The sequence below is a fragment of the Hyla sarda genome, chromosome 3 (assembly GCF_029499605.1).
Source record: "Hyla sarda isolate aHylSar1 chromosome 3, aHylSar1.hap1, whole genome shotgun sequence".
In the NCBI taxonomy this organism is placed as follows: Eukaryota; Metazoa; Chordata; class Amphibia; order Anura; family Hylidae; genus Hyla; species Hyla sarda.
The window spans coordinates 156,521,312-156,545,533 of record NC_079191.1 but is presented as its reverse complement, the minus strand read 5'-3'; the positions used below and the strand labels follow the sequence as shown (position 1 = coordinate 156,545,533).

General features: G+C 41.3%; 2 protein-coding genes across 5 annotated transcripts in view; one reads left to right on the top strand and one right to left on the bottom strand.

Moving 5' to 3' along the window:
* The window catches only part of MCF2L2 (MCF.2 cell line derived transforming sequence-like 2), a 503,791-nt gene that overhangs the window by 179,043 nt on the left and 300,526 nt on the right, over nt 1-24,222 (top strand). For all 4 annotated transcript variants that reach the window (XM_056565304.1, XM_056565302.1, XM_056565303.1 and 1 more), the window contains exons 14-15: nt 6,907-7,013; nt 10,620-10,708. In XM_056565304.1, the coding sequence (XP_056421279.1) occupies nt 6,907-7,013; nt 10,620-10,708 (196 nt within the window). The remainder of the gene's footprint in view (nt 1-6,906; nt 7,014-10,619; nt 10,709-24,222) is intronic.
* Nucleotides 13,195-24,222, bottom strand: part of B3GNT5 (UDP-GlcNAc:betaGal beta-1,3-N-acetylglucosaminyltransferase 5) — a 42,603-nt gene continuing 31,575 nt past the window's right edge. Inside the window, exon 2 of the mRNA XM_056565305.1 lies at nt 13,195-18,372. Coding sequence (XP_056421280.1) covers nt 16,992-18,125 — 1,134 coding nt within the window. The 5' untranslated portion in view covers nt 18,126-18,372 and the 3' untranslated portion in view covers nt 13,195-16,991. The remainder of the gene's footprint in view (nt 18,373-24,222) is intronic.

The following is a 24,222-nucleotide window of genomic DNA, read 5'->3' as shown; positions in this document are numbered from 1 at the left end:
TTGGTGACAACACCCCCTTTCACCGATGGCCACGCCCCTTTTTCATTTTTTTGTTCGCAAAATGGAGAGTTAGTCGGGGATTTTTCAATTCTGGTGCAAATTCTGGCGCAGACAGAATTTCTGGTGCAATGTGCCAGAATCTGGTGCACAACCCGAAAAAAACATGTCGGGTTTGCAATAGTAAATGAGGGCCATTGTGTATAAGATTGTTGCTTACATGATTCACGTGTAGCTAAGTTGGATACACCTCCAAGTTCAGCCTTTAATCTTTTTATCTAGGGAAATACCAAGAAATCTTACCTGTGAAGCCACTTGCAATTAGGAGCAAGCGTCAATTAGGAAAAAATCCTTCCTACCTACAGAATGATCAGTCAGATTCTTTCTGCATCAGTATTTGGCTGGAACTAGACTGAATTCTTGAACAATGTATAATATTGTTTTAAAGTGCTTGTAAAAGAAATTTAAGTTTGTTTTAGCACTGACAGCTTAGTTTACCTTGCAGCTCATGTTTATTATCCTTGCTGTTTGACATTAAAAGACTTAAAGGTGTACTCCGCCCCTGGCATCTTATCCCCTATCCAAAGGATAGGGGATAAGATGTCAGATCGCCGCGGTCCCGCTGCTGGGGACCCCGGGGATCGCCGCTGCGGCACCTCGCCATCATTACTGCGCAGAACGAGTTCGCTCTGTGCGTAATGACGGGCGATACAGGGGCCAGAGCAGCGTGACGTCATAGCTCCGCCCCTCATGACATCACGGCCCGTCCCCTTAATGCAAGTCTATGGCAGGGGGCGTGACGACCGCCACGCCCCCTCCCATAGACTTGTATTGACGGGGGCGGGCCGTGACATCACGAGGGGCGGAGCCGTGACGTAACGATGCTCCGGCCCCTGTATTGCCCGTCATTACGTGCAGAGCAATCTCGCTCTGCGCAGTAATGATGGCGGGGTGCTGCAGCGGCGATCCGCGGGGTCCCCAGCAGCGGGACCCTGGCGATCTGACATCTTATCCCCTATCCTTTGGATAGGGGATAAGATGTCTAGGGGCGGAGTACCCCTTTAAAGAACATCTGCAGCGTTACAAACACTTATCCCCTATCCTCAAGATAGGGGATAAGTGTTTGATCGCGGGGGGGGTCCGAATGCTGGGGCCCCCGGCGATCTCCTGTACGGGGCCGCGGCTCTCCCATGCAGGGGGCGTGCCAGCCGCAGCATGACGTTGTGGCCGGCACGCCTCCTCCATACATCTCTATGGGAGCAGCGGGGAGGCAGCATTTGTGCCTCCCCGCATCCCCCATAGAACTGTATGGGGACGGGGAGGAGACGGGGCGTCACCGTCGACCTCTAGGTCGACGCTACGCGCCTTAGCGCTCACCATGAGCGCTAATGGCGGCGCCCCGTTAGGGAGATCAGGGGGGGGGGGTCCCAGTGGTCGGACCCCCACGATCAAACACTTATCCCCTATCCTGTGGATAGGGGATAAGTGTAATGCCGCTGCAGTTGTCCTTTAACGACTAAAGTTGAAAAGTCAAGTAACCATTAGGTAACCTATAGTAACAGTAACATGATATAATAAAATATCACCAACACTGACTATCATCAACACTGAATATTTGCCTACTAGCCTTACATTTTATGGATGTTTTTTACATAGTCTGAATAGGGCTTGTTTGCGGTTAGACAACATGCTCTTGACTGCAACCACACCCAAACTGTTTACAAATGTCCAAGTGTGATGTAGTGAGCAAATACTGGACTCTCCTACATCTTTGTTAAAGCAATACAATGCCACAGTGATAGCCTAAAAATAACTGTGGTTTTTAACGCTTTTTTTTTTTTTACAGGTGATTTTGGTGGTGTTTTTTTAAATTGTTTCTTTTGTAATATGCATTTTCTTCATTTGTTTATCCTATAGAGAAGCCTATAAAATGAAAACCAGAACAAAAATCTGTGTGACAACAAAAAAGCAAACCAATAGTGCAAAAACTTGAGAGGGTAGGGGGCTTAAAACAGGTTTTTATATTCTAACTTTAAAGGAAAATAATTTGGAGTAAGATGCCACAAACTTATTAAAAGGCAAAGGCCTTGATGCATCGTCGATTGATGGCTCGCGCCTCCGCTATGCTCAATCTGCTTAGGCAGAGCAATGACGTGGGTCGTCAATCACGCCGAGGGGATGACACTATGGCTGGGGCTACGGGACCAAGTAAGTACAGCACACTGCCCAGGGGACTACTTACGGGGTGGCAGGGGAGACTTTATAACTTCCTATCCTCACCATCCCTGGGGGAAAAAACATCCCCCAGGGATGGCGAGGAAAAACAAACATTTTACCATATATAACACATTGCATTATATATGGTAAAATCTTTTGCATGGTTCCATTTTAAAGACAACCATAGAAGTTTTGCTTGGAAAATAGCACTGTCATATATATATATAAAAAAATATATATATATATAAAAAAAAATTATATATATATACATATATATATATATATATATATATATATATATATATGTAAAGCAAAAAACAGACCAGCCTTCATGAAACTGATATTATATTCAATTATTATTTTCCACCATTGTTCTTGCTGTTATATTGTTTTTTCGGAAAATGCATATGGGAATGAATCTGAAAAATAAAGCATTAAATTACAATTTGTGGCCCTGGGATTTCTTTTTAAAATAATTAATCAAAATAGTACATATATAATGGTGTTAAGGTTATTGCTCCATGAACTGCACATAAAACCTTTTTGTCTCCGATTACTGGCATCCACCTATAGAAGTAATAAATTCATGACAAGATAACACATGCCTATTTTGCTGCAGATTTGCCTGAGAATATTTATACCACATTTGGACTGTATACATGAAACAGGCCTTATGGTATATTATATATTTATATAGCATCGCCATCGAGGTCAAATGGCACTAGATGAATGGGCATAACCCAATGCAACTTAATTATTAAAAGCATAAAAATAAAAAATGCGTTGCTTAAACTGGGCTAAATTATAAATGATTCGATCAATCGAACAGAAAATAATAAATGTGATGTTTATTTTGTCCAAAACATATAAACGTGTTTTCGGAGTGATGAAACACCTTGGACTTTATGCAGGACAAGTAGAAAGAAAGTACCTGTGTAACCTTTAGTAGTCAAGTTTTGTTTTCAAAGCAGATTTTAAAATGACAAAACACACAATTTTTTGTGTTTAAGACCCAATAATGTCCCAGGTCAGTCAATAATGAATAGTAGGTAGACTGTCTAGTTGCAGTTTGCGTTATCTAGGGATGTGCCATATTTATCGAATGGTTCATGTTGTTTGAGAATAAAAATGTTGTGCATCTTCAAACTTGGACTTTTTAAGCCAAAATTGATTTAGCCTAAATGCTGTCTTAAAGAAGCACTCCAGGTTTGTTTTTTTGCCCATATCATGCACACTCACTATCACTACAGTGCCATTTGTTTTATTCCAGAACAGTTACATCTATGCATTTACAGTATCTTGGTCATAAGTTGTTTTAAGGAAACATTTTTTTTATAATTGCATTTTGCATATTATGGTGCAAACTACCATTTGAGTACTTTCCTCTCCAGCTTGTCAGCTGTCCTCAAATGTTTCTTTACCCCCTTGTCCATTATTTGAGCTTGTTTATAATGTCCCTCCCCCAGGGCCGGCTCAAGACATTGTGCTGCCTGGGTCCAAGAGTGAAATGTTAGGGCAGATACCGGTAATATGCTTCATATAAATTATTATATACAGGACTGTACAGAGGTAGATACCAGCTGTACACAGGATCTGTATACTATATAAGTGATTACATACAGGACCATATAAAGATAGATACCAGCAAAGCATTTGAAACACATTATCTGTTGAAAAGGCAATAAAATACACCAGTAAATTATATGCTATATGCATGAAAAGCAGATTAGGAAAAAAGAAAATGTTTCAGGAAAAATAAACTAGACGATTGGTTTCCTATGAATGTGCAAGCTGCTGCAGAACTATCTGCAGGCCAGTCTCTCGGTTTTATTGTCATTTGATATGACCTTGCTAGCTAAACATAACTAATCAGGTGTGCGTATTTACAGTCAGTGTAAGACAAGGATATGAGTTTGGTAAATACAGATGGGTGTGCCCAGTTCTGATAACACTCTACTGCTATTTTTCAACTTCTGTACTGAATGTGTAAATCTATGTTCGAACATTATATACACATACATACACAGCGTATTTGATGGAGTGACTGCAGATCGAGCTCCCAGCTGCAGATGGGTAGCTTTGCGTGTCCGCTCGTGACTGCTAGCGGGAAATTATCCATTAGGAGCAGACACACAGAGCTACCTGGCTGCAGCTGGGAGCTCACTCTGCAGTGGCTCTGTGATTGCCAGCAGCGCATCTGCAGCCTACAATCCTCCTGTGGACAGGGAGGGGTGCATGGCTGAGAGAGGTTGCACCATGTATTTGGTTGTGCTCGCATTCTTTTTTTGCTACATTATTAATGGGATTGCTTGGATTTGATGAATTGATAGCTAATAAACAACACATTTATATGGACCCAAATAGTGGCTTTCATCAATGAAGCTAAGAAGCTGAGGGCATAAATGGAGGTGTGGCACTCTGCAAAGACTGCTAAAAGTAATATGTTAGATTTAACTTTAATGTGTTGATAGCAACAGATAGTGTTTTACAGTGCTAGACAGAAAAATCCATATGATAGTAAATACATTTGTGTCAAAAAGGAAAAAAATAAAATAGTAAGAGTATTTTAGGAGTCCAACAAGCACATAGACACAGAAGCCGACACAGGCTCTTGGGACACTCTGGATCTCTAGCTGCAGCGGAGCTCAAGGAATAGCACAAGTGTATGGAAAACTCAGCACCCGACCGCGGTGCTCTTCCAAATGAATCCAATAATAGAATAACCACAGAAGAAAGAAATAAGGAGGCACTCACGGTTGTAGACAGTGCAAAAGTATCTTCTTTATGTTCCAGGTGTATTAAAAGTACTTTGGCGTGGTGCCGGACAGCAGTCAAACAGGAGCCATGGTAGTTACCTACCATGGCTCCTGTTTGACTGCTGTCTGGCGCCCCGCCGAAGTACTTTTAATGCACCTGAAATAAAGAAGATACTTTTGCACATTCTACAACCATGAGTGCCTCCTTATTTCTTTCTTCCGTGAGTATTTTAGGAGTGTTAGGAGGATGTGCTTAAAATACTGGCAAGTGAATGTTTTAAAGCTGTCACTAACAGCAGCAAGTAGCAGCACACCAACCTCTCAAATGAATACGAAGCACACAAAACTGCAAGCAATGTCATCACCATTTACTGTTAGACACATGCTTTCTATTCTGTGTAATTATTAGTCATTCTATTTTAGCAGCTGCTTATTTATAAAAGATGGTGCTAACATTAGGTTGAGTTCTCTTAATATGCCCACACATGACATACACATCAGCTCTTCTTTGGCCAAATATGTATGTTTCCTGTAGCATAGAGAGAGAGGAGCAGTTGCCTTAAAGGGGTACTCTGCTGCTAGACATCTTATCCCCTATCCACTGTGCCCCCGCGATCTCCCACAGCACCTGGTATTCTGAACAAACGCCGGGTTCCTGCGGCAGTGGTCGTGACATGACCACGCCCCCTCCATTCAAGTCTATGAGAGGGGGATGTAGACCAACACTCCTTCTCCTATAGACATGAATGGAGGGGACGTGGCGTGACGTCCCTCACGAGTGGGTGTGGCAGTGATGTCACTATCACGGCCTTTGGCTCCAAGCGTTCTGATCAAAATATTCAGAACGCTGGAGCACCAGAGTACCCTTTAACACCTTTAGTGGTGGCTTAATTCCCAAGAGAACTCTAAAGTTTGAGCATTATAAAAACTAACAAAACAATCCTTCCTCCCAACTGTAGGATATCTAAAACAAAATACAAAGGCGCTCCATGTGGAGTATCACCCGTACTGAGGTGAAGAGGGGGAGAGGAGTAGGCAGTCGCTTTCAAACTCCGGTTGTGTACCTGCATACACAACAATGGACAGCACGTAGTAAAAAGCAAAGGTATCCAGTCTGCAGCCTTCCTGGTGTAACATGCAAAGCCAGATTTAGAAGAGATCAGGATTTCAATGGCGCTGACCGGGATAGACAAAACTCAGGTTCCCACCTGAGTTGTGTCCATCCCGGTCAGTGCCATTGAAATCCTGATCCCTTCGAAGTCTGGCTTTGCCCCCAACTGTAGGAGGAAATTGAAGACAACCCGATCCACATTAAATGATCATTCAGTTCTGATCACAATTGTGATTACAAAATGCAATTTGTGAAATGCAGCAGCCTCTCAAAAGTTAAAGTCAATTAGGCCTTGCTTTGTGTAGCATGCTATACATTTCAGATGGCCGAACAAACATTTGGTCTATGTCTAACACCAATCTCTCCTGACCCATTCACACACTTGCATGCTCTGCTTGGATAAGCTTGCGTGTGTTCTTTGAATGAAGACAGAGGAGTAAGCTGTTGCAGTATGTTAAAAGGGACTATACCAAGATTGAAAGTTATCACCTATTTATACCTCTAGCAGAGGTTTATGTCCATTGAGAATAAGTGAGCATGTTGAAATCCATTTGGCTGATCTTTCTCTTTCCTGACATTTGCTGTCGGGTGAGCGAGTAAGGAAGCCATACACAAATGGTTGGTCAAGGTTAACTTGGGGGGTTCGGCAGACAGTAATGTGTACGCCTAAAACAGACCAGACACATTTCTACAAATACCACTGTAAGAAAAACACTTAATGAGGTTGGGTAAGAGAATATGTGTCCTTTAGACAAGCAATAAGTGGGTCTTTAAATATGAGAAGTGTGAAAGTCGATAATTTGTAAACTACACATTTTTTTCTAGCGACCACTCGAAGAGCTCCAGAGATTCCCTCTGCACCTCCAAAGTCACTGTCCGAAGCTGACCTGTCCAGAAAACGAAACAATAAAAAGGCTAAAGGTGGTATAAAGGTAAAGAGACATGTTTTACATATATTATAGATATGTATATATATATATATATATATATATATAAAAATATATACACACACACACACACACACACACTGAGTACCTGGCGTTGCCCGGTTTTTCCATCCTAATCCTTGTTGAGGAAATTCAACAAAGGAAGAAGCTTTTGACTTTATATCCCATCCTCATATATTGTTGTCATATCCCAACCCCATATCCCATCCTCATATCTCAACCGCATATCCTGTCCTCATATCCCATCCTCACATACCGTCCTTATTTCCCGTCCTCAGGTGGGACTGATTTGTGATGAAGATATTGTAAGCTGAAAATAGAAGGGGATGTGGCTTTGTGGGACTGGGTGGGATTTGCAAGCCAGACCTATGCACAAAAAGGGTAGATAATAGGGGTGGGGCTTAAAATGTGGGCGTGTCTTTGTGAGATGGGGTGTGGCTTGCAAGCCCGATTGACACATTCACCAGGAGATGCAGAGCGGAACTTGTGGAGTAAGGTACTGGAAGTCTCATATACTCGCATGGGACTCGAAACAAAAACCCATCTTTTATGTAAGGGTGTAGGTAAGGGTTAATTTAACTATCATATCTTTTTATTTGACATATAAGTAATGTGTACCAGGTATTATTGAAATATCTCCAGCCGTACATAAGTTATGTGGGAACATACATTTCCCATTGATTTGCATGGGACTTTAAACAAAAACTCCGACCTTCACAAATGGGGGTAGTTAAGGGTTAAATTAACTATCCTATATTTTAAGTGGACATATAAGTAACATGTGACCAAGTATTATCGAAATATCTCCACCTGTTTGGAAGTTATGCTGTAACATATTTCCCATAGACTTGTATGGGACTTTAAACAAAAACCCCAACCCTGGCAAATAGGGGTAAGGGTTAAATCATCCTATGTTTGTTGTTAACATAAGTAACATATGTACCAAGTCTCATGTTAATATCTTCAGCTGTTTGGACTTGATGCTGGAACATACACACACACAGAGTTTTATATACAGTGATGCATTGCATAAACGGCTATCCGGCAGCGCAGACTGCTTCAGCTGCCGCCGGATAGCCGTTTAAGGTGCCCCTGTGATGATCACTCACCTGTCCCCGACATTTCGGACTGCCCTCCTCAGGATCCCCTGCAGCGCCATCACTCTCCGTCATCATCACGTCGCCACGCACGCTGTCCTGTCATCCAATAGGAGCGTCGTGCGCAACGACGTGATGACATTGATGAAGAGCGACGATCCCGGGCAGCAGAGATAGTCCAGAGCGGAGAGGACACCCCGGGGACGTGGCGACAGAGACTGAGGGTGACATCCAGGGCAGTGGTGACTGTCTGGAGCGGCGGGGACAGTCGAGTATAACTTCCTATACTTTACATTGCACGGATCCCTCAACATACGATGTTTTCAACTAACGATGGTTCATTTGGTACGAATTACCATCGTATGTTGAGGGACCACTGTATATAGATATATAAAACTCAATGTGTGTTTATATATGTTCCAGCATCACATCTAAACAGCTTTGCCTTTTGACTTCATATCCCATTCTCATGTCCTGTCCTCAGGTGGGACTGAGTTGTGATGAAGATATTGTAAGCCAAAAATAGAAGGGAATGAGGCTGTGGAAAAGGGCGTGATTTGCAAGCCAGACCAATGCACAAAAAAGGGTAGCAAAAAGGGGTGTGGCTTAAACAGTGGGCATGCGAGATGGGGCATGGCATGTGCGGCGGGTGTGGCTTGCAAGGTGGACTAACACATTCACCAGGAGATGCGGAGCTTGTGGAGTAAGATACTGGAAGTCCCATATACTTGCATGGGACTTGAAACAAAAACCCAGATTTTATATAAGGGTGTAGGTAAGGGTTAATTTAACTCATTTTTATTTGACATATAAGTAGCATGTGACCAGATAATATTGAAATATCTCCAGCCGTACGGAAGTTATGTGGGAACATACATTTCCCATAGATTTGCATGAGACTAAACAAAAACCCGACCCTCACAAATGGGGGTAGTTAAGGGTTAATTTATGTATCCTATATTTTTAGTGGACATAAGTAACATCTGGCACGAGTTATCAAAATATCTCCAGCCATTTGGAAGTTATGCAGTAACATATATTTCCCATAGACTTGTATGGAACTTTAAACATAAACCCCGACCCTGGCAAATGGGGGTGGGTACGGGTTAAATTACCTATAGTATGTTTGTTGTTGACATATAAGTAACGTGTGCCAAGTTTCATGGTAATATCTTTAGTTATTTGGACGTGATACTGGAACATACACACACAGAGTTTTATTTATATACTAGCTGAATACCCGGCGTTGCCCGGTTTTTCCTTCCTAATCCTTCTTTGGGAGAAAAATCAACAAAAAGGAGGAAGCTTTTGACTTCATACCCCATCCACATATATTGTTGTCAAATCCCAACCTCCTCTGTTTGTGAGATGGGGTGTGGCTGGATTGACACATTCACCAGGAGATGCAGCACACATAAGGCACACATTATTTATGTGTCAACAACAAACATAAGATAGGGGATTTAACCCTTACTCACCCCATTTTCCAGGGTCGGGGTTTATGTTTAAAGTCCCATACAACTCGATGGGAAATATATGTTACTGCATAACTTCCAAACGGCTGGAGATATTTTGATAATACTCTGTCACATGTTACTTATGTCCACTAAAAATATAGGATAAGTACATTAACCCTTAACTACCCCCATTTGTGAGGGTCGGGTTTTCGTTTAAAGTCTCATGCAAATCTACGGGAAATGTATGTTCCCACATAACTTCTGTACGGCTGGAAATATTTCGATAATACCTGGTCACATGTTCCTTATATGTCAAATAAAAATTAACCCTTATATAAAAGATGGGTCTTCCAGTATCTTACTCCACAAGCTCTGCATCTCCTGGTGAATGTGTTAGTCCGGCTTGCAAGCCACACCCCGCCACGCACGCCATGCCCCATCTCACAAAGACATGCCCCCTGTTTAAGCCACACCCCTTTTATTTTCTGCCCTTTTTGTGCATTGGTCTGGCTTGCAAATCATGCCCTTTTCCACAAAGCCACATTCCCTTCTATTTTTGGCTTACACTATCTTCATCACAACTCAGTCCCACCTGAGGACGGGACATGAGAATGGAATATGACAACAATATAGGAGGATGGGATATGAAGTCAAAAGCTTCCTCCTTTGTTGATTTTCCTCCCCAACAAGGATTAGGAAGGAAAAACAGGCAATGCCGGGTACTCAGCTAGTTAGAGCTAAAAAGCATACACCACTGGACAATTTTGAACCCTATTTTTATCACTACCTTTGCCGACCCTGAGGACTTTGTATGTAATATGATTTTACCCTATATAATCTGTTGCCAATGGTTATATAGGGTAAAATCTGCTGACAGGTTCACTTTAAACAAATATGTAGCCACAGTTGCACATCTGATAAGGTAAAGGAAAGTGCTGGGATAACTCTACTCGTCAGCATTTTTATTTAGTGATTTAAGAGGTATGGAAGTGTTCACTACAGCTTTATTTACATCTTCCACTTACCTTAATCTCTAGATTGAAGTCATGCATGAAGCAAGTCAAGGTGGGACAAGCAGATCCCTTGTGATGAGTGAAAGCGAGGAGAACCTCTGCACTAGAAAAAGGTAGGCCAATAATCATTATGCTAATTTTTTTTTTTTTATTCTTTCAGCTTAGGGTGCCTATTATTGTCTGCTTAGGCATTAAGCGGTAAAGTCAACATTCTTTGTATCCATCATTTAGCAAAAGCTCAAGTGATGATGTGTAAATGCACTGTTAGCTATTGCATAAAGGCAGTTGTGTCACCCATAACTAAGTGAAGGAAAATTATATATATATTAATATATTAGTGAGATTTATCAAAATCTGTCCAGAGGAAAAGTTGCTGAGTTGCCCAAAGCAACCAATCAGATCACTGCTTTCATTTTTCACAGGCCTTTGCAAAAATGAAAGAAAGAATCTGATTGGTTGCTAACTTTCCTCTGGACAGGTTTTGATAAATCTACCTCCTAGTCTTTACGTAGACAACAAGCAACCAAAGAGTCTCAAAAGAAAAGACAACCAAAAAGTCATAACTGAGAAGACTAAGATGGAGACAAAACTGTTCAAGAGGGTTGCCTCACAGAGACAGCTTGTCTAAAAGACTATACTAGGGCAGTCTCCAGGTTTTCAGCTACTGAAGTTTTATTTGCAGATTGTTCAGAATTCTTCTGCAGCAGTAAGTTGGTATTCTATGCCAGCCGTTCAAATGAATAGAGCCTTTCTTATTTGGCAGATTTATGGTCTGACTTGCACTTGACTTGGTCCACATGACCATATTGTGGTAAGAAAGTAGCTTAGTGCTATACTAATACTTCTGTGACTAGAAATGCATTTATTTGCATACATATATTATTGCAGTTTGTTTCTCTTTTCAAGAGCCGAGGTACGGGCTCTAAATTCACCCAAGTGCAAGTAAAAAGTGCAAGTGTTCACAAAAAACCGTGCACGAGGATGCGGTCCATCGCAAGCCCTTCTCCAACAGGAGAGAGGCCACCCAACAAAGCAAACCCTTCACCTCCGGGCCAAAAGGCACTTACAAGGCTCCAGGTACAACGTCCCCTTTAGCCGGAGCTACTCAAGGACCGAAAAATGCTCCTGGAGAACAAGTTGATGCCAAGGAACCAGTAAAACCTGTACAGCATCCCTGCTGAAGCAGGGATGCCCAGGGTATGGCAGGGAGGTGAGGAATCTAATGGCCACACACAACTCCCCTAGACCAGCAAGAGGGATACCTCGAAGGGCTACCGCATCCTGATCAAATCCTAGTGTACATATAAAAAGGAACACAAACGTGAGCACAGTGACAAAACAAAGAATAAATAAGTAGATGTGCACAGTGTGATACTGCCTGGACATCCGGCCAGATCTCTAAAATTCCTCCGTTGATCAAAGGGATTTCTCTCCCGAGTTACAAATCCTCCATGGATAGCAGGCAAACTCATTTTCTATAAACATTCCTTTAAAACTGTAAAGATTTCTTATAGAAAATGCTAAGTGCAGTCTCTCACCTAAAGTGCCTCCAGCTGTTGCAAGTCTACAACTCCCTGCATACTCAGACAGCCTCTGGCTGTCTGGGCATGCTGGGAGTTGTAGTTTTGCAACAGCTGGGGCGCCCTGGTTAGGAAACTTCGGCTTGGTCCTCGAGCCACAGTAAGAAACTGGAATAATGCATTTCTGACTCAGATTCCTTTCCAGTTCTTTTGGACTATATGAGCCATGCCAAGTTCCTCTTAGCTAAAACCACAAATTGCCAAATTCTCACCCCATTTATTTGTTTAACCCCTTAAGGACCACGGGTTTCTCTGTTTTTTGCACTTTCGTTTTTTCCTCACCTTTTAAAAATCATAACCCTTTCAATTTTGCACCTAAAAATCCATATGATGGCTTATTTTTTGTGCCACCAATTCTACTTTGCAGTGACATCATTTTATCCAAAAACCTACAGCGAAACGGAAAAAAAATAATCATTGTGCGACAAAATGAAAGAAAAAAAACGCCATTTGGTAAATACACTTTTTATTTGCAGTGTTATAGCTCCCACAGGGGGCTTTGCATTGATCAGTGTTATCGGCGGGCGATTGCTCAAGCCTACATCTCAGGCTTGGAGCAATCAATCACCAAAGGGACGCACCGGAGGAAGGTAAGAGAACCTACGCTTGCGTCCTAGCTGATCAGGACATTGCATTTTCATTGCGGTGGTCCCGATCAGCCCCACTGATCAGCAGGGAAGCTTTTACTTTCATTTTAAATGCTGCTTTCAACTTTGAACGCCACGTCTAAAGGGTTAATAGAGTGCGGCACCGCGATCGCTGCCGCACCATTAGCCTCGGGTCCTGGCTTCAGGAACATGCTGGGACAGACCCGATATGACGCGTTATATCGCGGGAGCTGGCCAAGGACGTCCTTGGTCGTTAAGGGGTTTGCCAAGAATCATAAAGACAAAGAGATTCTAGACAACATTGTTAATATAAGGCCAGACACTGATGTGATGTGTGAAAAACAAGTTTTCTAATGTGCTCTAAGGCAAAATGGAAAGGAAAACAAACAAACAAACCACAGTGATATTGGACAAAAAACAAATTATTTCCAAGTCAGATAATTTATTGAAAAACTGTTAGGAGACATAAACAAACAAAAAACAAAAACAAATACAATCATTTCTAAAACGCAGCAAAAAGTATTAAATATAAATAACGTACAAAATTCATAGTAATACAAAAGAAAAATATTTAAAAAAAATTACTAATCACTTGTTAAACATTCCATGTTACCTAGACCACTGGTAATAAATAACACGGTATAAAGAGAAAAGATGAACATGACCCTTATTAACTAGATAACTTGTGCTCTGCAGAAGCAGCAGAATTTAAAAGGAATACTGTCACTAAGCCCCTCCCCCGAACTAACCTGAGATACTGGCTGGTAGTGCAGGGGACACTGATCAATAGGATGCCTACCAAGCCTGGATCCATCCAGCCGTTCGCCCTTTATCTTCATTTTTCAATATTTGCAAATCATCTTCTAACTGGCACGGGAGGGGTTGCTGCCTTCATCTGGCACTGTGCTGGTCTGCAGCACTGCCCAGCTTATAAATATTCATGCCCTCCCTCCGCATCTCCCTCTCCTCTGCGCTCTGCATGTGCCGGCTTCCTGTGTATACCCTGAAGCGGCTTCAGCGCAGCTTCATGCCAGTGTAGCTGAGCTATAGTTAGTAAAGGTGCAGTAAGCAGGCACATGCGCAGTGGAGTCACATACAGAGCAGAGAGGGAGGGCATGAATATGCATAAGCCATGCAGTGCTGCGGACGAGCGGCACTGACACCACATGATTTGCATATATTGAATAATGAAGACAACAGGCAAACAGCTGCATGGATCCGGGCATGGTAGACATCATATTGATCAGCGTCCCCCGCACTACCAGCCAGTACCTCTGGTTAGTGCGGGGAGGGGGGATGGGGTTAGTAACAGTTTTCTTTTAAGCAACGTGCTTTGTACATTGCAGAGATGGTCAACAAGGGCTACTAGATTAGCATTAAGATTTGTTTAATAGAAGTCATTTACAAATCTGTTTAACTTTCTGGCACCAGTTTAAAAAAAAAAAAAAAAGTTTTCCACCGGAGTACTTAAGGTGCAGAAGAGTAATACCTCTAAAAGTTCAGGCCAGTTTAAAAATTGTATGCCTTCATATCTTTGAGAATACATTTTTATTTCCATATAAAAATAGATGCATTTAAAACAGACCTGCTGTATTTTAAGCTACTCTCACATTGATAAGCAAATTTCAACTGTAAATATAAAAGCTCAAAACTAAATATTTATCCATACAAAAAAAAAAAAAAAAACAGCATTTTGTAAAATTGTACAGCAGTGAGTGCCAAACAGAAAGAAGTTGGAAGAAGATTGGGCTATGCAAGATCAGCCTCTGAAGAGAAGACACAAATATATAAGATTAGGCAAACATTTTAAAAGCAAAATGATATACAATGTGATGGGTTGTTTTAGGTTAAGTAGGTCACAAACGGCAAATCTACCACAGTACGGTGAATTATTTCTGTATAAGCTTTCATAAAAAGCTCCCATATATTCTTTGACGGAAAGATGTCTGAACTCAGTTTTGGTGGGACCGCCTGAATTTGTAATGTGTTAGGGGTGTCACAACTCTCCCCCCCAACAGATTATGTAGGGGGAGAGAAGGATGAGGCATGTTGAACTTCAACTGCCAGATTCTTTTGTTCTCAGGGAGAAAAGACACTGCAACATGAATGTGATCTACTCTCCCCTAGAAGTATTGTTCCACAACTTGTAACATTCTCCATAGGATGCTTGCTATGGTAGGGTCACATGTGCCATAACTTGCTGCATATTTTCTGCAGCTGATTGTTACCCATTGACTTCAATGGGTAGGAAAATACGCAGCAAACTACAGCACGTGATCCTGCCCTTAGAGGGTTTTTATTTATTTATTTTCAAATATTACATGGAGCTCTTATGATTCCACAGTACGAAGCAACAGAGTCTGTGAACATGGCTTTTTTCTGTCACATGCATGAAGACTACAGAAGAGAATTTTAGCAGAGTATGTGCAAATCTGCAATATAATGTTAAGGAGCTGTGTTTAACTTTCCAGTGACTCACCCCAAAAGTTGTTTTCTGGAGGAAAAAATTATTATTATTTTTTTTTTTTTTACAAAAGGGCCCTAGATGCAGAAATCTAAAGAATACTCCCCTTCCCCTGGCCCCATACCGCTGCTGTTCTGATGGCTCTTAGACCCCAATGCTCTTGGCTCCTTCCTGCTTCCGATGCAGTGCTGACCCTGCAGGAACTGTTCGCTCAGTCAGTCACTGGCTGAGGTAGATAACAACCGCTGCCACCAGTGACTGACTAAACATGCAGCTCCAGCTGGACAGTCACATCCGAAGGAGCCAAGAGCTGTGTCCCCGATGTCACTGGAATAGCAGCAGCGGGAATCAGGGAAGGTGATTATTATTATTATTTTTTTTTTTGCAGCACCTGGGTGGAGCACTTTGCAAAAAATCTCTTATCCCCAGGCAAGAATTTTATTTTATTTCATGGCTATACAATAAAGACTTGTCATTTGGCAACAAATTGGAAAGGTACATCCCTATTTTCTGTTACATGCCCATTTACCGCCACTCAGAACCATAAACCAGAAGAGACCACAATGTGGGTGTGTGCTACAATTTAGTATGTTAGGTTTCATATACGGTTGCAGCTTGGTGTGCAGGAGAGACTGTGCTGCTTTGCACTTGCCAGCTTTAAAATAGCAAACATGTGATCTATGAGACAGAGGTATATTTAATCATGCAGTCATCAGCAGATTCTAGAGGACTGTAAGGCCTCTGCCCTTTTGGAAAACTTTTTCATGACATGACTTGTAAAATGCAAAGTATAAAAAAAAAAAAAAAAACTGTAGTGCCTGCCCTCAAATAAAACCACACTACAGTGAGGCTCAGAGCTGCACAGACAGTAGCCATGTATACAATAATAGATAACGTTTATCTATAGAAGATTTACCAAAAGTTACAAATCTGTAGCCATGTGATGTGTGGTTAAATGCAGTGAAACTGAAAATGTAAGTGCACAGAGTAAGGCTGTTTAGCATATCTATAAAAGTATAGATGTAAAAGGCAGTAAGGGGACAGAAGGGAATAGTTAGCAAAATTTTGATTGCAGTTTCTGTAATGGAGCTTCAAAAGGGAAAGTTAAAGGCCCAGAGAAAAAAAAAAATAAATAAAATAGGGGTATCTGACACTCCTTTGTAAAAAGCCATTAGAGACTATACAGACTAGATTATTTACAATAGGTGTAAATGCACACAGGGAAGATTTGCTGTGGAAATTTTCCACCGGAAATGAGAAGAGCAAATTCACACCTTTTTTGCATTTTTTCCAGATTTTCCTGCAGAAAGTTTGTATATGCAAGTTTAGCGGCAGATAGGCAGGAAATCTTTTATCAAATTTCACAGAAACATTTTATTGTGGATTTCAAATTCCCTTATAAATGGTATTCTTTCCAGAAATTGACATTCTGCAGGTCAAATATCCATTTGCCTGCTGCTGTAAATCGCTGCAGATCTACTCTAGCAAAAAGCTTCATTTCCATGTACAGTTACCCTGTTTAAAATACATTAAAATTTGCTATCATTACTGTCCCCCATTCATGAATCTGAAAATACAAACTTTATATATCCCTACTAGATCTACTGTAAAGAAATCAAGAATATAAAATACAGAATGGAGACACAAACAAATGCCATTTCATAAAATGATACTGCTTGAAGTTCAATAGAGAGATTTGCTATAAATATACAATATGTAAATCAAAATCTTATTAATTCAAGTATTAAGACCATGCTGCAGAACATGGGTATGTATCTTTGTATAGAATCCTGCAAAGAAGAATCATATTTACTAGTCTACAGTAAGCATCACCCCAGAAGCCAGATGTCAACTCCATCACTTTTGGGTCTGTGACTTGCTTCCATAAATAATGAAGATCATTTACATGCCCATGTGAAGTCATCATTCTGTTAAAAATGCATTGGTGATAAGGTGCCTTTCCTTCCCCTGAAAAGAATAGGTGATATTGAGGCACAACTCCCATTTTATTGGCACAGAGTCCCATAAAAACATCATCAATGTATAGACTGGTATTTAGAGTCTGTGAAGCTTTATACACTTTAGCTGCGACATCCTGTGAAATAACATAGGCTGCCCCTGCAGTATAATCAGGATAGGAGGACCACTGATACATTTCATAAGGCACATAATACTTGCTATTTTTGTTTCTTACGGGAGGTGACCCACGATGGACTCTACCAATCCAAAAGTTCTGGACACCAATTCGGTCCAGACCTTTCAAGTATGAAACCAGATTGGGTGTGTGGATAAAAATGTCATCATCTGCCGTCATAATAAATTTTGCATTTGGACAGTTTGCATTTACCCATCCGAACTGCAAAAGGAACTTCAAGGTTAAATTATGGAACGTATCCAGGAAGTCTTGTTGTACCAAGTCATTATACACTTTGTTTTCACTTTCAAGTTGTTTTTGGAGCAAAGTGCGTTTTGCTGGGTCTCTATCTACCCCAAGGGCAAACACAACCTTCATGTTGGCATTGTATTGGGAGCGTATATAATCCTCATTACCCCAAGTCCTCCTAATAGCATCCCGTCGTCTTCGGTTCTCAGGTGATGTCTTTACAAAGAGTAGGAGAAGCACATTTTCATTCTGACATTTATCTTTGTTACTGATCAAGTAATTGTAGCTGTGTTTATCCGATTCATCCTGGATAATAGTGAGGCTTTCATTCACAAAATCATAGCTATTGATGAGGTATCTGTAAGAGTAGGATTTTATGTGGTTTACAACATCGTTGTCATCCTGAACCCACATGAGCATTAAGGAAACGACAAAACACGTTGCCAAAATTTGTAGGAACTGGCATCTTCTTAGCCGTCTAGTACTAATAAACATTCTGGGGAACCGGGAATCTTGCAGATCGAAAAGTGCCTTCTCAGTTCATTAAGTTTTATTGGGAACAATTTTATAACAAAGAGAAAACAACTGTCATTTTAAAAGAGTAGGTCAGAAATCAAGACATCATAAAGCCATGACTCTTATAACACAATACACAGATCTGTGTCACTGTAGCCGTATGATAGGTTTGTGTAAACATTCAGACTGATTGTAGCTCAGCAATTCACAGTATGCGCCACAACACCTAAAAAAAAAAAATATATATATATATATTACTTTGTTACACTTAATATATTTACTGTAACAGCATTTCATTCAATTGTCTAAATACATTGATTTTATTGGTCAGTCACCACAAAATTTACAATAGTGAGTCTGCCCTGAAAGAAGCAAACTACAGAGACACTAATGTCTAGTAATCCACTAAAACTATTTTACTTGCAAGCATGAATTCATAAGCTGCACAACACTTTATTATATGCACACCAGTTGTCTTCTCCAAATTAAGCTGCATTCACACCACGATCTGACCTTCCGATGCACAGATACGATTTTGGAAGCTAAAATTGCCTGAAATCGTATCTGTGCATGGATAGGTATGGACAGATACGGAGCCAGTCAGCCCCCTAATTAACTATTATGGGGATCGTGGTCAGCTAGTGACTAAGATCTGGTAATTTTCTCAGGGGGATCAGATTTTTGGAAAATCGTGGCAGACCACGATTTTCAGTCCTAGTCCAAAAAATCGGATCCCCTGAGATTTTAGCTTCCAACTTCATATCTGTGCATCGGAAGGTCAGATCGTGGTGTGAATGCAGCCGTAGCAGTAGGCATGCTGATGTATATATGCAGTTTGCTTTTCTAGCTTTTTAATCAACACACCTTGGCCAAGGCAGAGGGGCTTGATGTCAACCCCGCCCACTAACACAGATGGTAGTGTAGTTCAGTGTTTCCCAACCAGGGTGCCTACAGCTGTTGAAAAACTACAACTCTCCTTTGGCAGTCTGGGCATACTGGGAGTTGTAGCATCTGAAAGCATAGGCCTGCTTGGCCAATCAGCAGTTGCAACAGCATTCTCTCTCAGCCACTGATTGGCTGACCGGCCTACGTTATCAAATGCCTGAACCTTTTATTTATTTATATTTTTTGTAGCTATTTTTTAATTACCACCTCCCTGACTTCTATTTATTTATATATTTCCACTCCAATAACCCTTTAATGTATACTCTGCAGCGGGGTAGGGGAAGTGTTGTCTACTTGCCATTCCATACCTTTTTTATGGAATACTGATGTATAGCATTGGATGTTTATTTGGCCTTTCTTTAAGAATAGAAGGTTATGGACACAATTACCATGCATGTCACAAGTAGAGATGAGCGAACTTACAGTAAATTCGATTCGTCACAAACTTCTCGGCTCGGCAGTTGATGACTTATCCTGCATAAATTAGTTCAGCTTTCAGGTGCTCCGGTGGGCTGGAAAAGGTGGATACAGTCCTAGGAAAGAGTCTCTTAGGACTGTATCCACCTTTTCCAGCCCACCGGAGCACCTGAAAGCTGAACTAATTTATGCAGGATAAGTCATCAACTGCCGAGCCGAGAAGTTCGTGACAAATCGAATTTACTGTAAGTTCGCTCATCTCTAGTCACAAGCTTTACTGGCAGGTAAAAAATTTAAAAAAAAAAATTATATATTATATAAAAATCGCACCACCTTTTAATACATTTTGCACAAATCACTTTGGTGTTTTTTCTAACTAAAGTCAGAAATCAATTGTTTTAACTGTGTTGCTCATGTGGCTCATCTGGCTCAATTCTTTTTTTTTCAATTGTGAATTTTTATTTTACATACATAAAAACAATCCACATACAACAGGTCATATGGAAGGCAAAAATTAAAGATTAATATAGTCAAAACAAGAGATGACGAGGTGCAATGCAGTACGACCTAGCAATAGGCACTGAGATCGGAGATATGTTGCACGCAATACTCAGTGGGCAATCAGCCCATAAATAATAATAAAGGCACCCAGGTCAGACAAATGAAGGACTGTGAGAAGTTCACTCAGAACAAAGGAAAACAAAACATCACATAGGTGAGACTAACAAAGACAAGAACAGGACATCACAAGGAGGACAAGGAGAATAGAGGGAGGGGGAGAGAGATAGAAAATTAGGGGACTATGAAGAAAAAGAGGAAGGGGGAAGGGGTAGAGAGGGTGAGAATGTGGAGTGGAAAAGAAAACAGTAGCTGAGGGGATGAAGAGGATTAAGGGGGTTGTCTATCAGAAAACCGATCTCAAGGCTTCCAAACAGAAAGGAAGAGAGGCAAAGAATTGTTAAGGGAGGCAGTGAGGGATTCAAGAGAACTTATCTCCCGGATCCTGGCAACTAGATCCCTCTCAGAGGGAGGGAGAGTCTTCTTCCTGCATTTAGCTATACGTGTTTTAGCCACTAAGACAATATGTATAAACAATTTAAAGTGTTGTTTAGATAAGGCCCTACTGGAGAGGTGTAGCAAGTAGACTAGTGGGTCCAGAGGAACCACTACGTCCAGCACTTCAGTGACCAATCCCTTCCCAATTTCCCAATAGGGTAGGACCAAAATATATGAAAAGCCGTACCCAACCCCACACCACAGTGCCAGGGAGGGAGAATATTCGGATTCAACTTATTAAGCAACTCAGGAGTATGGTACCATGCCATTAGCAGTTTAAATTGTGTTTCCTTTTAGGCTGTGCAAATGGAAGCCTTAGAGGCCCACTGCCAGATAATCCACCATTGTGGGAGTGCGATAGTGGCATTCAAAACCTCCTCCCAACGATTCATGTAACGATGGGATGGGGTGATCCCATCAAATGGACCATTAATTATAGAGTAAATGTCTCCGAGAGAAGTCTCTTTGTGGGCCAGAACGGCATAATCGCTTGAAGGCCGTAGGCAAGGAGACCCAGCACAGACAACATAAAGTGTCGAAGCTGGAGATAGTGAAGTCGTTCAGAGGAGAGAAAACCATTTTGGGAGGTTAAGTTCTCAAAGGACAGCAGTTTGTGGGAGAGCGTGTCCACTATATCTTCCCAACAGAAGAGCTATTTACTACCCCACTCTCTAACCATACAAGAAGTCTGGCCTGGGGGGAAAGCAGGATGGTAGCGAAAGGATTGCATTGGGGAGACCGAGGAGAGGAGTCGGAATTTCCTGGAGCAGTACCCCCATACATATCGGGAAAAAGACATAGGTCCTGGGGGGCATCTGAGGGATACGAGTCCAGAGTAATGCATTCAGGCGAGTTGGCGCTATCCACAGTTTTTCCAGCTCCATCCAGCAACTATAGGAGTGATATGTGGACCAGGCAGCTAGGTGGCGTAGATTAGCAACCCAGTAATACTTAGTGAAATCCGGGACCGACAAGCCCCCCATCGACTTACTGTCCATCATAATTGACATCGGGAGACGATGTCTCTTACCGTGCCAAATAAACCGGAAAATAGACTGAAACGCTCGTAGGGCAGATAACGGTACTGTAACTGGTAGCGTTTAAAAAAAATATAGCAACTTAGGAAGAATATAACCCAATTAGGGACCAATATATGGAGGGTTGTTTCAAACCAATTAACCAAAAGATCACCAAAGAGGTGATCCACTAATCCCCTGTATTTCCCATATATTAAAATACTATAATCTTTATTGAACACAAAAACACCAAAGAACTAATGGGTTAAAAGTATCAGCGTGTTTCTCTTCCCATAGTATTAGTTGTTAGAGTGCCATTCTGGCATCACTCTATCTCCATCTGTCTGTGCGCGTCTGCAGTATGCGCACTGTAAGGGAAAAGTGTGCACTGTATTTAAAACCTACTCGCGGCCCCCCTCGACATGTTTCGCCGTACTATACGGCTTTGTCAAGAGGTTTTAGGGCCCTAAAACCTCTTGACAAAGCCGTATAGTACGGCGAAACATGTCGAGGGGGGCCGCGAGTAGGTTTTAAATACAGTGCACACTTTTCCCTTACAGTGCGCATACTGCAGACGCGCACAGACAGATGGAGATAGAGTGATGCCAGAATGGCACTCTAACAACTAATACTATGGGAAGAGAAACACGCTGATACTTTTAACCCATTAGTTCTTTGGTGTTTTTGTGTTCAATAAAGATTATAGTATTTTAATATATGGGAAATACAGGGGATTAGTGGATCACCTCCTTGGTGATCTTTTGGTTAATTAACTTAGGAAGAATAGTCATTTTGACTGCTGCAATATGCCCAAAAAAGGAAATATATTGGGATCGCCACTTGTCTAAAAGGGACCTGAGATGTCGGAAAAGAGGACAGTAGTTAGAAGAAAAGAGTAGCGAGAAGTTAGGTGGATAGTCTGACTCAATTCTAATGAATACTCAGCCTGTCCCCTTTCTTTATCAGCTGAATGGGAGGCAGAAAAGTGGGCTGGCCTAGCTAATGAATAGAGCCATCCAGCCACTTAATCACATCACTGACATACAGAGGTGGTTCTCTGCCTTGGCGAGAACGTCAGCACTTACAGCAAAAGCACCAATTCCTGTCATTTATGTGGCCATGACAGGAGGATATGATACAGGGAGAAAATCTGTGATATATAGGGGGACATGATTTGGAGCTGGATTTCTGAGTAAAAAGCAGGGTAAATTCTGACTGAAGAGTCCCGTACTCTGCCCACACACAATGCTCTCTGCTGACATCTCTGCTTGTCTCGGGGACTGCACAGAGCAGAAGAGGTTTGCTATGGGGATTTGCTTCTACTCTGGACAGTTCCAGAGACAGGTGTCATCAGAGAGCACTTAGACAAAAAACAACAACTCAACTTCAGAAGCTCATAAGTACTGAAAGGATTAAGATTTTTTAATAGAAGTAATTTACAAATCTGTTTAACTTGACGTATATAAAAAACAAGTTTTCCTGAAATACCCCTTTTACCCCTTCATGACCTGGGGGTTTTCCATTTTTTGCACTCTAATTTTTTCCTCCTTCCAAAAAAATCTACAGTGAAACGGAAAAAAATAAATAAAAAATCATTGTGCGACAGAATTGAAGAAAACCCCCCCCCACAATTTTGTAAATTTTGGGGGCTTCCATTTACGCAGTACATTTTTCGGTAAAAAATGACACCGTATATTTATTCTGTAGGTCCATACTAGAGATGAGCGAACTTACAGTAAATTTGATTCGTCACGAACTTCTCGGCTCAGCAGTTGATGACTTATCCTGCATAAATTAGTTCAGCTTTCAGGTGCTCCGGTGGGCTGGAAAAGGTGGATACAGTCCTAGGAGACTCTTTCCTAGGACTGTATCCACCTTTTCCAGCCCACCGGAGCACCTGAAAGCTGAACTAATTTATGCAGGATAAGTCATCAACTGCCGAGCCGAGAAGTTCGTGACGAATCGAATTTACTGTAAGTTCGCTCATCTCTAGTCCATACAATTAAAATTATACCCTTCTTATATAGGTTTGATTTTGTCGTACTTCTGGAAAAAATCATAACTACATGCAGGAAAATGTATACGTTTAAAATGGTCATCTTCTGACCCCCATCATTTTTTTTATTTTTCTGCGTACTCCTTTTTTGCACGTGATCTGAAGTTTTTAGCGGTACCATCTTTGTAATGATCAGACTTTTTGATAGCTTTTTATTCATTTTTAATTATATAAAAAGTGACCAAAAATATGCTATTTTGGACTTTGGGATTTTTTGGAGCGTACGCCATTGACCGTGCGGTTTATCTAACTATGTATTTTTATAATTCGGACATTTCCGCGATACCACATGTTTATTTTTATTTACACAGTTTGTTTTTTTTTTAAATGGGAAAAGGGGGGCGATTCAAACTTTTATTAGGGAAGGGGTTAAATGATTTTTATTCACTTTTTTTTTTATTTATTTTTTTAAGCTCCCATAGGGGGCTATAACACTGCACACACTGATTCTTTACATTGTTCAATGGTTTCTCATAGGAAACCATTGATCAATGATTCTGCCACTTGACCGCTCATGCCTGGATCTCAGGCACTGAGCAGTCATTCGGCAATCGGACAGCGAGGAGGAAGGTAGGGACCCTCCGGC